This window comes from Girardinichthys multiradiatus, chromosome 15 (genome assembly GCF_021462225.1).
Source record: "Girardinichthys multiradiatus isolate DD_20200921_A chromosome 15, DD_fGirMul_XY1, whole genome shotgun sequence".
Lineage (NCBI taxonomy): Eukaryota > Metazoa > Chordata > Actinopteri > Cyprinodontiformes > Goodeidae > Girardinichthys > Girardinichthys multiradiatus.
In genome coordinates, this window is record NC_061808.1 from 36962296 (window position 1) to 36975738 (window position 13443).

The 13443-nt window shown below is 39.5% G+C and overlaps 1 protein-coding gene across 4 annotated transcripts in view; it reads left to right on the top strand.

Moving 5' to 3' along the window:
* The window catches only part of epha7 (eph receptor A7), a 121754-nt gene extending 114448 nt beyond the window's left edge, over positions 1 to 7306 (top strand). For all 4 annotated transcript variants that reach the window (XM_047387694.1, XM_047387695.1, XM_047387696.1 and 1 more), the window contains exon 17: positions 1693 to 7306. In XM_047387694.1, the coding sequence (XP_047243650.1) occupies positions 1693 to 1807 (115 nt within the window). In that variant the 3' untranslated portion in view covers positions 1808 to 7306. The remainder of the gene's footprint in view (positions 1 to 1692) is intronic.
* The last annotated feature ends 6137 nt before the right edge of the window (positions 7307 to 13443 follow it).

The window sequence follows — 13443 nt, forward strand, 5'->3', positions numbered from 1 at the left end:
TTTCATTCTACTTTAATTATATGAGGCCTGCCAGTGCAATGTGCTGAATAACAACCTACACCTTGATGTTTCCATCTCCAAGCTCCACTGCTGGTATGGTGTCAATAGCTATGTTTACATGCAAAAATTTCACGATCAAATTAAAATGTATTTGGACTAAAAACTAAAAAATAATCGGATTGCACTGTTTATATGGGCGCACAATCAATCCGTTCATGATGTGTGTTTATTTGCACATGGCTTTATTCAGAATAGAACCACTGAGATGCGTAGAGTTATCAAATTTCTCTAAAAAAACACAGAAGAGGATGTGTTTTCAATTCATCAAAACCTGTCTCCATAAGCAAGCAAACACTGGATTGCCCATTTATATCCCATCTTTGCTGAATAACATAAAAAGCAAACGCAGCAGTAGTGCAACAGATGGGTGCACTACTGAGCGCCCAGGATGGAATCGCACCAGGTTCTAATCATGGTTGAGACGTTACTGAACTCCCTAATTAAGCTACGGGCTCAGCAACACGTGCTACTCGTCTGTCTGCATAACAGGATGAGAGAGCGGAATGAAATAAGCATCCTTCAAAGTTCTGTGATGCCTCAAACTTTAGCGTTGCTGGGGGAAACATGGGGCGCACATGCGCACTCAGGTCAGCTTTCCTCATTCAGAATAACTTGATCCTGTTAAGCGTTTACATGCTTGTCAATCGGATTGTCAATCGGCATAAACCACCCCTCTCAGTCAGATTACAATTTAATTCCGATCCTGCCGAATCTGATCAGAATATTTCAATTGACATGTTTACATGAAACATTTTCATTCCGATCGACCGTTTATTTCGATTTCTTATGTCCATGTAAACGTAGCTACTGTTCCTCCAAAGAGTTCTGTTTTGGTCTCCTCTGACCAGACTATATTCAGTGTTTTATTGACTTGTAGGAATATTCTGCAGCAAACTCTACCAAGCTTCACTTTGCTTTTTCCTTATTAGTTTATTCTTGTGCACTGAGTGTGAGGGTCGTTGCAGTTGAATGTATTACTTGTTGCTCTAGATCTGCTAATTTCAAGTCTTTCTAAACTCACCTGATTATTCCTTTGACTCCTCTACCCTCCATCAGAAACCTTGCAAGGAGCACCTGGTCATGCCTGGTTTATAGTGAAATTGTGTTTCTTCCACTTCCAGATTATGGCCCCAGTAGTGCTTACTGTTACATTTAGAGGTTTAGAAATATGCCTTACAACCAATGCCATTAGTTGGTTTGATATAAGGTTTAGAAGATCTTGAGAGAGCTCTTTGCTCTTTGCAACATGAGATGCGTCTCGTGCAATATCTTGGTAATGAGAAGCCATTTTATTGATGATTAATTAGGACTAAACTAGCTGGTATTAACTCATTTCTAAATAGTGGCAGATATGGCTTTCTATGCCTTTATGCAGCATCTTTTCTTCATCTGTACTTATGTGTCATTCCACTTTGTTATGCCTAATGGAAGGGCTTGTTTTCTTTGTGTGTATGAGTTGTTTCCAACTTCTGGTGGGAACTTCATGTCAATCGTTTTAATAGAAATGTATTTACTTACAAATAGTTCAGTAACTGTTTTTCCCCGCTGTACATGATGTAAGAATCTGCTCAATGAAAAGACGCTTGAGTCCATAACTCTGTGCAATGATGGATGTGTTGTCTTGTCTTGCAGGGATGTGATGAGCTTGGGAATCACACTAGTGGGCCACCAGAAAAAGATCATGAGCAGCATACAGACTATGAGAGCCCAGATGCTGCATCTTCACGGTACAGGTGTCCAGGTGTGACGAGCTGCGACGGGACGCCTGGGTCAGGGCAAGAACACTCAAGCAGGACTTATCTGGAGCAGCGCCTGGGTCGCACCCGGCACCATGGTCAAAGTACACGGAAATTTGCTGTGTCTGACTCCTGCTGCGTCTGGAGGGAAATCATTCCTTTGTTCCTCGGCTAGGGAATGAGGTCCGTTTCTTCAAAGGGCACTAAAGAGAGTAAAAGGGCAAGAAACAGCAACAAAAAGCAACTACCTGTATGAGATGACTTTTTTTCCTTCCTATTTGTAGAAGCGCTTAAGAACTCAACCACATATCAAAGGGCGAGTTGGAAAGGAGTTTTATTACCTTAATGATTGAATTAAGCGAACACCATAGATGTGGATTTCCTTTACAAATCAGAAAAACTAGTTTTGGTTCCTTTTTCTAAAGTCTTTATTTTCTATGTGCTTGCCACAAGGAAATGCTGTGGCATCCACAGGACTTTTTTCTTTCTTCTCCTTGGATGTGTCAACAGGGTAACTCTTATCCAGATGCCGGTGGAGCTTTGCATTGCAGATTTAAAGGTACTGTTTGTGCCGAGTCGTGCTGGACTGAGCTGGTTGCAGTTTGTGTTTTTACTGTAACGTGCTTTTGACATCACAATTGCATCCTGACTTGCTTGTTTGCAGCCCACCAAAAAGGGGCAAATTTTTCCTGTAATCACTCGGTTTTTATATCAGAGAAGCAATATCTGTTTGGCTTAGTATTCACAACCGGACACAATGTTTTAGAACTTAGTTACTGATGAAAATCTGCGAGCACAGTTCAAAGATTGTATTCAATTTGCAGCCACTCTATAGTTCTGCAATCATTCTGCCTAAAATGTTGCACATAGTTTGTTTTTGGAAATTGTTCAGCTGCAGGTAATGTTTAGGGGTGGACCCCAGAACAGAGGAGATGTCATACTGCCTTAAAACATGTTTAGATTTAGTATGGCTGATGTTTTAGGTACTTTTAATTGTGATGCTTTTTGTGGCTCCTTTTGATGGATTTTGTCACTTTTTTTGTTTTCTTTTTCGTGTGGTGTCATGTCTTCTTATCTGTGACTTGATCTGGTGTGCACAAACTCAGATGATTGCCAGGAATGACAGAGTCAGAGGGGAAGAGATTGATTGAAAAGAGCAATAATTACCAGGGAGAGACAGTCTTCACCAGAGATTCTTTAAGGTGCTAGGTATTAAAAGCATGTGTGTGCTGCTGTGTGCTGACAAAACCTTTGGAAAGATTCTGTCACCCCCAAAAAAGGAAAAGGAATGTACCTCTGTGACCTAAAATGCTTTGGAGAGCACTGAGAAATGTGCCGTGCCAAGTCATCAAATGAAATAATCATGTTGTGTTTTGCCGCTATGATATGGTAAACATTTGATGAAAATCTAACATGGCATGGAAATGTCGAACTGAGTTGTTGCGAAGATGAAAGTGGCACCATTTGAAACTCTAAAAAGGTGCAAATTATACATGCTAACATCATCCTCCAACACATTGCACCACCCAGAAATCAAAGAACTCCTACGGGGTTGGGGTCTGAAAAAAACGCGGGACCAAAGGATGGAGTCTGCGTCAGACGCAGGCCTGGCTGGTAAATCCTTCCGTCCTGGCTCTGCAGGCAGCCGCGCAGCTCCTCTTGTTTATTTATGCACCTCCGCTGCTCATCCCTCACAGACGTGGATGTGACGGAACATGCATTGAAATGTGCTTCTCTTTTCTTCCGTGTGACTTTGTGTGGAAAACGGAGCAGAAGCAGGGGCATGTGGGGGGTGAACAATGTGTTTTAAAGCTGATCAACCTCTTTGGTGCCATCTGTCTCTACTTCAAAAACAAACAAAAAAAATTTTCTTGTTAGCTGAATGTGACTTATTGCAATTTTCTCTGATAGAAAAATGTATCCAGCTGTCATGTAAAGGGGAGTAGTGCTCACCAACAAAAAAATATAGCAATTCCTTTCACTGCTGCTGTAACCTCAATGGAATCCCAGTATTTAAAAATCGTGACCCTTTCCTGAAGGTTTTCGTGTTTCACCTCCAGGACATTGAGCAGAACCACAGATCTCAACCTTGAGCAGTTAGGGAGCAGTAAAACCACCAGAAGCTGGAGTTAGAATCTTTTAGAAACCCTGCGGCATCTCTGTGCATTTACACTTTTCTGATTAAAAGAAATGGCAGATAAATCCAGTCATTGAAATCAGGAGATGTAATGTAAGCTGATGTTAATAAAAAGAAAAAAATGGTTTTACTTTAGTGTTCGTAGGGAAACAAAACCTGTGACAGCAACTGTTTCTTACTGGGCATAGAAAGATCAACTGACATGAAAGAATAAACTTTTCCATACAAGGTGCAGTTAAACACAATCAAAAATCTATGAATAAAGTAAAATGTTGCCACAAATTGGTCAATAAACTGCTTCTGTATTTGAAGTGCAGCTGACTAAGAATCTGCTGCAGATCCAACAAAGTTAAGGTTTGGGTTTACTGAGGCTGGAGTCTGGACCTGTGTGTCCTGAACACCAAACATCCCACTCCAATTTAAAAGTAAAAGTACTGCATTGCAATGACAGATGCTTGCAATGAAATATGTACAGAAAATGTGAATGCAACACAACCTTCAAATTATTCTGATGTCTTTCCAACAATTTAGCAAATTCACAGTAAAGATTGGTGCTTCAGTCAGTTAAGATATTTTTGGTATTTGATTTAAGTTAGCTAATTATTGTCATATTTAACAAAATGTCATCTGTATTAAAAACTGATTTTGTGTAAACGGGTTCCTTACCTGCAGTAAAGTCTGAAATTTTAGGGAAGTGAGATAGCAGGAAACGAAAGAGAATACGTAGCAGAGAAAAGCTAATGGCTAATCAGACTTGCTCCTTAACAGCAGATTTTAGCAGTAAAAAAATCTAACTTAACAATGTCATACAGTTAAAAACCAATGCTGGTTTGTGGGCTGCTAACTGTTGTTGAGTTTGGTACCATTTTCCCTAATCCTCTCCATGGGACTAAACGAAAATAACACATGCTGAGGCTAAAGGTCATATAAAGGGCAACAGCATTTTACATCACGCGTCACAAAATGTGTTCTGTCTCAAAACCCTAATACTAATGCCTGGTTCACACGGCAGAATTTTCTAATTGTCGGCTGATTTTGAAAACCTGAGACCTCACATGTGACGATAAAAAATCATAGGTATAACAGGTTTGGTTGTACAGTGTGTGGTGTAGAGCCACACGTTAAACACAGTACACCATGCATTAACAATTTCACATACAAACATTCAGATTTCAGGCAGGAAATCTTGCAAACCCTCTTGAGATCCAACATGAGTTCAGAGTAATTCCCATATGTGTTTCTGTCACTTCTCTTTCTGATTGGCTGTACGTCCTATTCAACAGACTCGTGCTTGTTTTTCCTCGAGGAACACGGTACGATATCGGGCCAAAACCATCCAACAGGTGACAACTAATATCATAAATTGGTTAGAACAAGTTACTTCTGATTGGACGTAATATGAAGTGTCTTGAAGTGGCACAGCCAATCCTGAATGAATCTGTAAGGGGAGCTAAAAATTAGGGTGACTGCATGGAGGCCTTCCAACCTTCCAAAAGTGTCAAAAAACAGTGGAAATAGCAAATAGCTGCTCAGGCATTTAATGAAGGATTTGATTGCTGTAATTCCAGTAAATATTTTTTATCGATTATTAATATGGATATGAGTAATTTCTTATATATGTAATTTTTAATAAAATGTAACTATCAAAATTGCTACTCCTGTATGGATTTGTCCTTTGAGAGATGGTTATCTCATTCCATGTCAAAAACAAACTTAATGGATGTAGGAATATCATTTTAAATCTAAATCTGCTATGGAGATGAAAAACGTTATCTGTATTTTGTCATTATCATACCCTGTTATTGTTACCATGGAGAGAACATGACAAAAATACAACACTGTCTCTCCAGCAGGGAACATAGCTTCACATCAGTCTGTATCATGCTACACGCAGAATTCTCTTTTGCTCTGAATTCTGACATCTTCTTTTTTACACCTAGAGAATCTGACCTAAAACAATTATTCAACTCTACTTGAAGTTTCTGGCACAGAAATTTCTCTTTTTATATAAACTCACTGATAAACACTTTGCCTAAAGCAGGTAAGGTGCCCACAACTGATTACTTCACAAATCCCCTTTATTTAAGTGCTTTATTAACAAACCACATCGGAATAAATGAATCAAACTGATTTATTCTTTTAAAAATTGAACGTGGAACTTTAATAGAGTGAGATATACATATATCCCCACCTTTTCTGGCTTAAAATAGACATAGGTTACACACTTACACCAGATCTTTTGCACTGTGGGCCTCACCCTTTATGAGGCAACACCAGGAATTAGCCCTGACCAGAACTCTTTGTCACATTCTCCCTCCTTTTATCCATACAGCAGAGCTCAGCAGTTGGGTTTCGGCCAGACCTTTCAATTGAACACAGGCATGAAGTCATTCAGTCAGCACAAAACTCCCCAGTTTACAGACACCACCTCTTCTCTCACCCAGCTCTTTACTTCATGGTTTGATTTTCAAACCCGGCTCTAAGATGCCTCACTCCCATAAGTAGAAAGCCTCTGTTTTTTGTTGTTTTTTTCCCTGAGGTTGAGAGGCGCAGTTGAAGCCAAATTGAGATTAACGCCAGGTTACAATCGATTTAGCGTCTGTATCATCTGCAACTTTTAAAAACCACCATAGTGTCGGTTTCTTCTCCTTTTATTGGCATGCTCTTATTCAGGTCGCTTTGCTCTGGAATATAAAGATTTTCATGTGAGAGAAAATAATAAAATCACATTTATTTTTAAAAAGTACAACACAAAAAAGACAAAAAAGCAGAAACATGCAGGTAACAGAGCAGTGGCTGAAATCAGGAATGACAGAGTATCAAGTTATTTTTCAAATCAAGATGTTGAGCAGCTGGACATTACTATTTTGGGGAGGTGGTGGATTGTATCAGAAAGAGCTGAGCTTTGAGTGGATCTTTGAGTATGTTTGAAATGTAAAACTTGTACATTTTATTTAAACTGTTTTTTTTTACACCTATTACTCAGTAGAGATCTCTGAATACATTGAAAATGCACTATATTTTTGTATCTTACAGATGAATTATTGTCATCCACAAGATTTCAGTTGTACATATTTTGTTTTTCATTTAGGACCAAAGATGGCTGATAGGATTTTCATCTTTATTCTAGACTTTGTTTTCATGTTGCCTTTAGTTTCTTGTACAGTAATGCAAATTATTGATTTATTATTTATTTTTCTGTGATAAAAGTATTGGGAATACTCACTGGTCAAAAAGTATTTTCCCCAACAGCAGAAATGTGACATGATTTAATTAGACGATTTCTTGTTACATAGATGATTCTTTTTGCTTTGTAACCTTTGTAATAGACTGTACATATATTTTTGGAAATATAATACAATCTCTACAGAAATGTTCGGTGTCCTGTGTGGTTCATTTATAAATGTGTAATTCGATTGCTTTTTGATTTCAATCGGATTTCAGTCTTTTCAATTGCAAAGAGATCTCATGGTTTTTTTATTTATTTCCTTCTAGGTATTTTAACCTGAACATGCTGGAGAGATTCTAGTTGCTCTATGATCCTGGGAGCTATGTTTTTTGGAGTATTGGCCCCTGGTAGGGTCTCCAAGGGCAAGATGTACCACACAAGTTAGCAAATCTCACCCGGTTTAGGAAGACCTGGATGCCCTAGGGTGTTTGGTAGTAAAGCCTTGGCTCTTGGGTGGATTCTATTTATCATCATCAGTCATTTGAGACAACATTGGATCATTCAGAGATCCTCATTGAACTTCTGGAGTGAGTTTGCTGCACTGAAAGTAAAGGGGCCGAATAATATTGCACGCCCCACTTTTGAGTTTTTTATTTGTTAAAAAAGTTTGACACATCCAATAAATTTCATTCAACTTCACGATTGTGTCCCAGTTGTTGTTGATTCTTCACAAAAAATTTGAATTTTATATCTTTATGTTTGAAACCTGAAATGTGGCAAAAGGTTGAAAAGTTCAAGGGGGCCAAATACCTTCGCAAGGCACTGTATGAGGTTACATTTACTGGAATACATTTGTAAACATTTTTACAGCTTACTTTATCAGACAGTAAGAACTCTTTAGTCCCCTTATAAACTCATTCCATTTAAATCAGCCATAAACGCAGAGCTTAAAAGGATTCCATCTGATCATATCTTTGAGCAGTTCCAGCATTTATTTTGGGTTGTCCATTAGTGGCTCTCTATGCAGCGTCCAAGTCTGCTCAGCTGTCTCTGTGAAGCCAGGGCTTAGGTTTCACATCACGTTGGCTTTGATGAGATTGTGTTTTTCTCTGCAGCTCTTGCTCACTTTTCATTAACTTAAGTTGCACAATCTGATCCAGCTTTAGTTGATCATTTGCAGAACTATGGTAGTAAGATTTTGTAAAATGGGACACCGTAGTTGTGTCCCGATTCTTGGTCTGGAGATGAATTTGTAATTTTCGGTTGAAGCACTCTCTAGCTAAGCTTGGGAACAACAGATTCATGGACAGCTTGGGGAACCTGGGACTGGGGGTGGTGAATATTTCTAAAGTGTATTTATATAAAAGGCATGTTTAAAGTTTATTTTGGCAGGCATGAAATACTATCTTTGCTCCTACAAAAAGATGTGCAAAGAGTTGTTAGCTGGAAACGTGGTATGTAGCAGCGGTTTGGCACGTGAAGCCCTGAAAGCTACATGCAGCAGGTGGACATATCTGAATGTCACGTCCTTGAGAAAGAAAGAAACAAATCTCGGCAGACGCTTGGCACAAGATGTGAGTGACGCATCTGAAATCTTAGCTGATCTTTTGTTCGCTGAAGCCTCAGCAGGAATGGTTTCTGTGGAATAATAGTTTCTAAAAAGCTTTTCTCAAATGGAATAAACTGGAAGAAGGAAATGAAGAACAGCGAATTATCTAAAAACTGAACTTCAGTGGCAAAATATCTGAAAAAGTGATGGATCTAATCTTGAAATATTAAAATATGAACACAGAGTACGAGTTGAATGTATAGCTTTTTTGTTTCTGTAACATTATTTTTCAGCATAATAATCAGGCCTCATACGATGCAGCCAATGCAGCAAAGTTCTACCTGATGGTAGAACACTATCAGTCATGGACTGGCCTCTTCAGGGTTACTAAAGCAGTGTGAAATCATCCTGACAGGGACTCGATGAAACACTGCTGATATTCACAGAGAGGTTTACTAGTGTCCTTCAGGGGTCCTGGACAGTTCCAGGTACATCTCAGTTAATTACAATTTAATCAACATGATCATTTGTTTCAGTGATTTATTTCAAAAGGGAAACCTATGCACTACATACAGATTAATTACCTATTTTAAGTCAAGTCAAGTCAGGTTTATTTATATAGTGCTTTTCAGCAACAAGGCACTGTACATCAGGAAAAATATTACAATGATACAGAAAATAATCAGAGGTAATAAAAAAAATACAATAGAATGATGAATAAGAAAATTAAAGGAAAGTTTGACTGAAAACTAAACTAATAATGTTTAGATGACACATTCAAAGACCACTCTAAACAAATAAGTTTTTAATCTTGATTTGAAGCAACTTAGGGTTTCAGCGCTTTTACAGTTTTCTGGGAGTTTTTTCCAGATTAGTGGAGCATGAGAACTAAAAGCTGCTTCTCCATGTTTGGTTCTTGTTCTGGCTATGCAGAGTAGATTTGAGCCAGAAGACCTGAGAGGTCTGGGTGGTTGATACACTGGCAAGTCTTATAGACTACATAAGTATTTTAAAGTCTACTCTTTGAGATACAGTGAGCCAGTGTAGGGACTTTAGAACCGGGATGATGTGCTCCACTTTCTTAGTTTTAGTGAGGCCGCAGGCAGCAACGTTCTGGATTAACTGCACCTGTCTGATCAACTTTTTAGGCAGACCTGTGAAGACACTGTTGCAGTAATCAATTCTACTAAAGATGAACCCATGAATTAGTTTATCAAGGTCTTGCTGAGACATTAGTCCTTTAATCCTGGAGATGTTCTTAAGGTGATAGAAGGCTGACCTTGTTACTGTCTTTATGTGCCTCTGAAGGTTCAGGTCTGAGTCCATCACTACACCCAGATTTTGAACCTGATTGGTGGTTTCTAGCTGTAATAACTGAAGCTGTGTGCTAACTTTTAAACGCTCTTCCTTTTGTCCAAAGATTATTACTTCAGTTTTATTTTGATTCAGCTGAAGAAAAATTTGGCAAATCCAAGTGATTTCTTCTATGCAATTACCCAGCGCTTGAATGGGTTCATAGTCACCTGGTGACATCGTAACGTATAGCTGTGTGTCGTCTGCATAGTTATGATAACTTACGTTGTTGTTTATTATAATCTGAGTTAGGGGGAGCATGTAGATATTGAATAGGAGGGGCCCTAAGATGGACACTGGGGGAACGCCACATGTGATTTTTGTGGTCTCTGATGTAAAGTTACCTACTGACACAAAAAGTCCCGGTCCTTCAAGTAGGATTTAAACCAATCGACTGCTGTACCAGAAAGGCCGACCCAGTTTTCCAGGCACTCTAATAAAATGTAGTGATCAACAGTGTCGAATGCTGCACTAAGGTCCAATAATACCAGCACTGTGGTTCTTCCACAAGGGCAGTCTCTCTACTGTGGTGAGCAGGAAGCCTGACTGGAAGACATCGAAGCGGTTGGTCATTTTTAGGAAGTTGTTTAACTGCTGAAACACAGCTTTTTCAATAATCTTACTGATGAAGGGGAGGATTGAGATATGAAGGTGAGGGTTGAGATAGGCCTATAGTTCTGCAGTAGCAGCTTGTCCAGGTTGCTCTTTTTCAATAGAGGTTTGATAATTGCTGTTTTTAGGGCCTGGGGCATCTATCTATCATTTAAGCATCCATCTCTGATTATGTTGATGAATAGCTTACAGCTACTAAAAACACAAAATGTGTTTCTCAGGAAATTTGAATGTCACATCAGACCAATTAAAAGAGTTTTGTTTTAAAGTGTTGAGACCCCAGCCACGGGTTACAACATTAAAGGCCAGTAAGAACTTTTCTGGAACTTTTAAAATAAATCGCATTAACCTACTTGCAGCACAGCCAGGAACAAGAAGGGAATAACAGTGGAGTTCCCGTGACGTCACTGTTGGAATAAAAACTACGCGCACTGTTGGACCACTTGTTTGCTGAGTATTGGATTATCTGCACGTTGTTGGACGTCACTGTGCCCCTCCAATGGCATCGGCCATTTTGTACCCAGGACAGCCCGCTCCTACATATCCCATCGAGCATTGCGACTGATATGACTGGGCGTCCCCAGTCTGACGTCACAGGATGCTATATAGGAGGCGCTCATGTTTGAAAAGTCGCCTTCTGCTGGAAACCAGATCTGGTGATTGAAGAGCGTCACTTTAAGAGAAGAACTCTGTGAAGAGTTTCATTCATTCTCTCTCGTTGGACAACGAACTATTCATAACTGAAGTCTCTGGACTAAGAAGGCCAGAGGTTTCACTTTTGCCGATCGAAGACGTGAGTTAACACGTAACTGGAGACACGGAGCTTCGGAGAGACGAACCGCTACCGTGTTTCATTTTCAAGTCGACTTTGATGGTCAGATCATATTTTTCCTTTTTGTCAAGAAGACCGAAGGACAAAGACTGACCGTTCCCCTGAAGTTAATTGTGGACGCACAATTACCTCAACCCCACTTTTCCTCGCTCGAATTCCCTCGCTCAGGAAGAAGACGACACAAGTAAAACCCATTTCTTTTTTTTATTTCTTTATTAGAAGGCCTGGGCAGGGTCAGAGGTTGTAGAAGCGATCAGAATCGCTGGTTAGGATCTCATGTGTTCTGAATAATATGTGCATGTAACCTTGCTTGTTGAAACTTTGATGTGTTATATAATATCGGGATCCGCCGTGTTCCTAGAGCTGTTTGTGTTTACTATCTGAACGCGGGTGCGTTGCAAAACTGGACTGTTAAAACGACCTCATGGTAAAATTCTCCATTTTACCTTTGTCTTCAATCTCACTGTGCTAGCTTGCCACCAAAAGTTATCAATCCTTTGTGGTCAGCAGTAAAGGGGGAAGTTTTATGATCAGAAGATCATAAAAGACACTCTAAGCTGCACTCCAACCCCCCACCAGTCATCACCACACCCCCCTTTCATATCCTCTCCCTTCATCTGTTGTGCCATAAACTGCTGGTTGACTCAATACATACCCACTACCGTTTGTTGATTTTGCTTATTTAGATGTGTTACCCCTGTGTTTGTAGAATTTTGCATGTTGAATAGGTGGAAATTAATAAATGTTCACATAGATAAAGAGAGAGCGTTTGGTGTTTCATTGTGTGCAAAAAGTGATGTGTCAGTCAAAATAAGGTTCAAGTTCCACACGTTTCGGCAGAAACGGTCGATTAAACAGTGACATCTCCGGCAATAGTTATTAACTATTACGGAGTATTCAACGGTTGTAATTGTCAGAGGCGTTGAGCCACAATTACACCACCAGAAATATCTCTGGTCTCGATTTGTAAATGAGGATTTATGGTTAAGAAATTGATTTTGTCAGATTATGATTTGTAATTATAATTATTGATCAAGATTATTCAATCAATAATCATACTCCCAACAGCACCAACAAACAGACATCTTCCATGCAGGTCCCCAGCGGAACTGGAAGGAGAGACACAGCGCGCTAATGTCTCTTTGTTGGCAAACAGACATAAATCTTCAAACTGTATCCAATAGTGTCATGCGATCATGCGATCATATGCACTAAGTTAAGTAGGAATGAATTGCTGTTTGCATATCCGGTATTCATTCATGAACGGGGGTAATTAAGGTGCAAGCATGGCTTGACTTTTCTTTTTGAGGTTTACAGAAGTAAACTATCCCAGAGAGTTCCCAGCAGAGACCCTGTCTTTACAACGCCGAGCAGATATGTTTTTCCCGGTCTGAAGGAAGTACAACGAGACCGCATCACCGTGGCTACAGCAGTAACGTGCAGTTCAGCCAGCGGCAGAACGAGCCACCCCACCCCACAGCTACAGAGGTTAGCTGCAAGTTAACCCTTTGTTCACTGTGGATGCTTTCCTCAACTTTGTTACAACTTTTCCTCTGCACGGTTCACGTTAGATGTAGTGTTTGGGCAGAGAAGTTCAGTTTAGAATGAAATACTCTAAACAAGGTTTGTTTTATGACGTTTGGTTTTGTTGTGTTGAGAACTTAGCTATCTTAGTGCTAGCAGATTAGCTGTTCAGCGCATGTGCTCAGTTTATGTGTTCTGTGTTTGTGTTTTTAAAGTTAAGAATAAACTTTATTTAAAGGGTGACTTTTAAACAGAAGATTGGCCATAATGTGCCGTTCATGCTTATGCATTTTAACCCTTTTATTAGTGGTATTTTAAAGGTATGTGTTTGATTCTCATGATAAGCTACAAGTTTATTTTGTTAGCCCCAACCGCTAACAGCTAAGAACACGTGCTTGCCTACTTTGAGTCAGCTAAAGATCATTTACCCAAAAAGGTTGTTAGTTTTCAATCTAGGAAATAATATTTCCC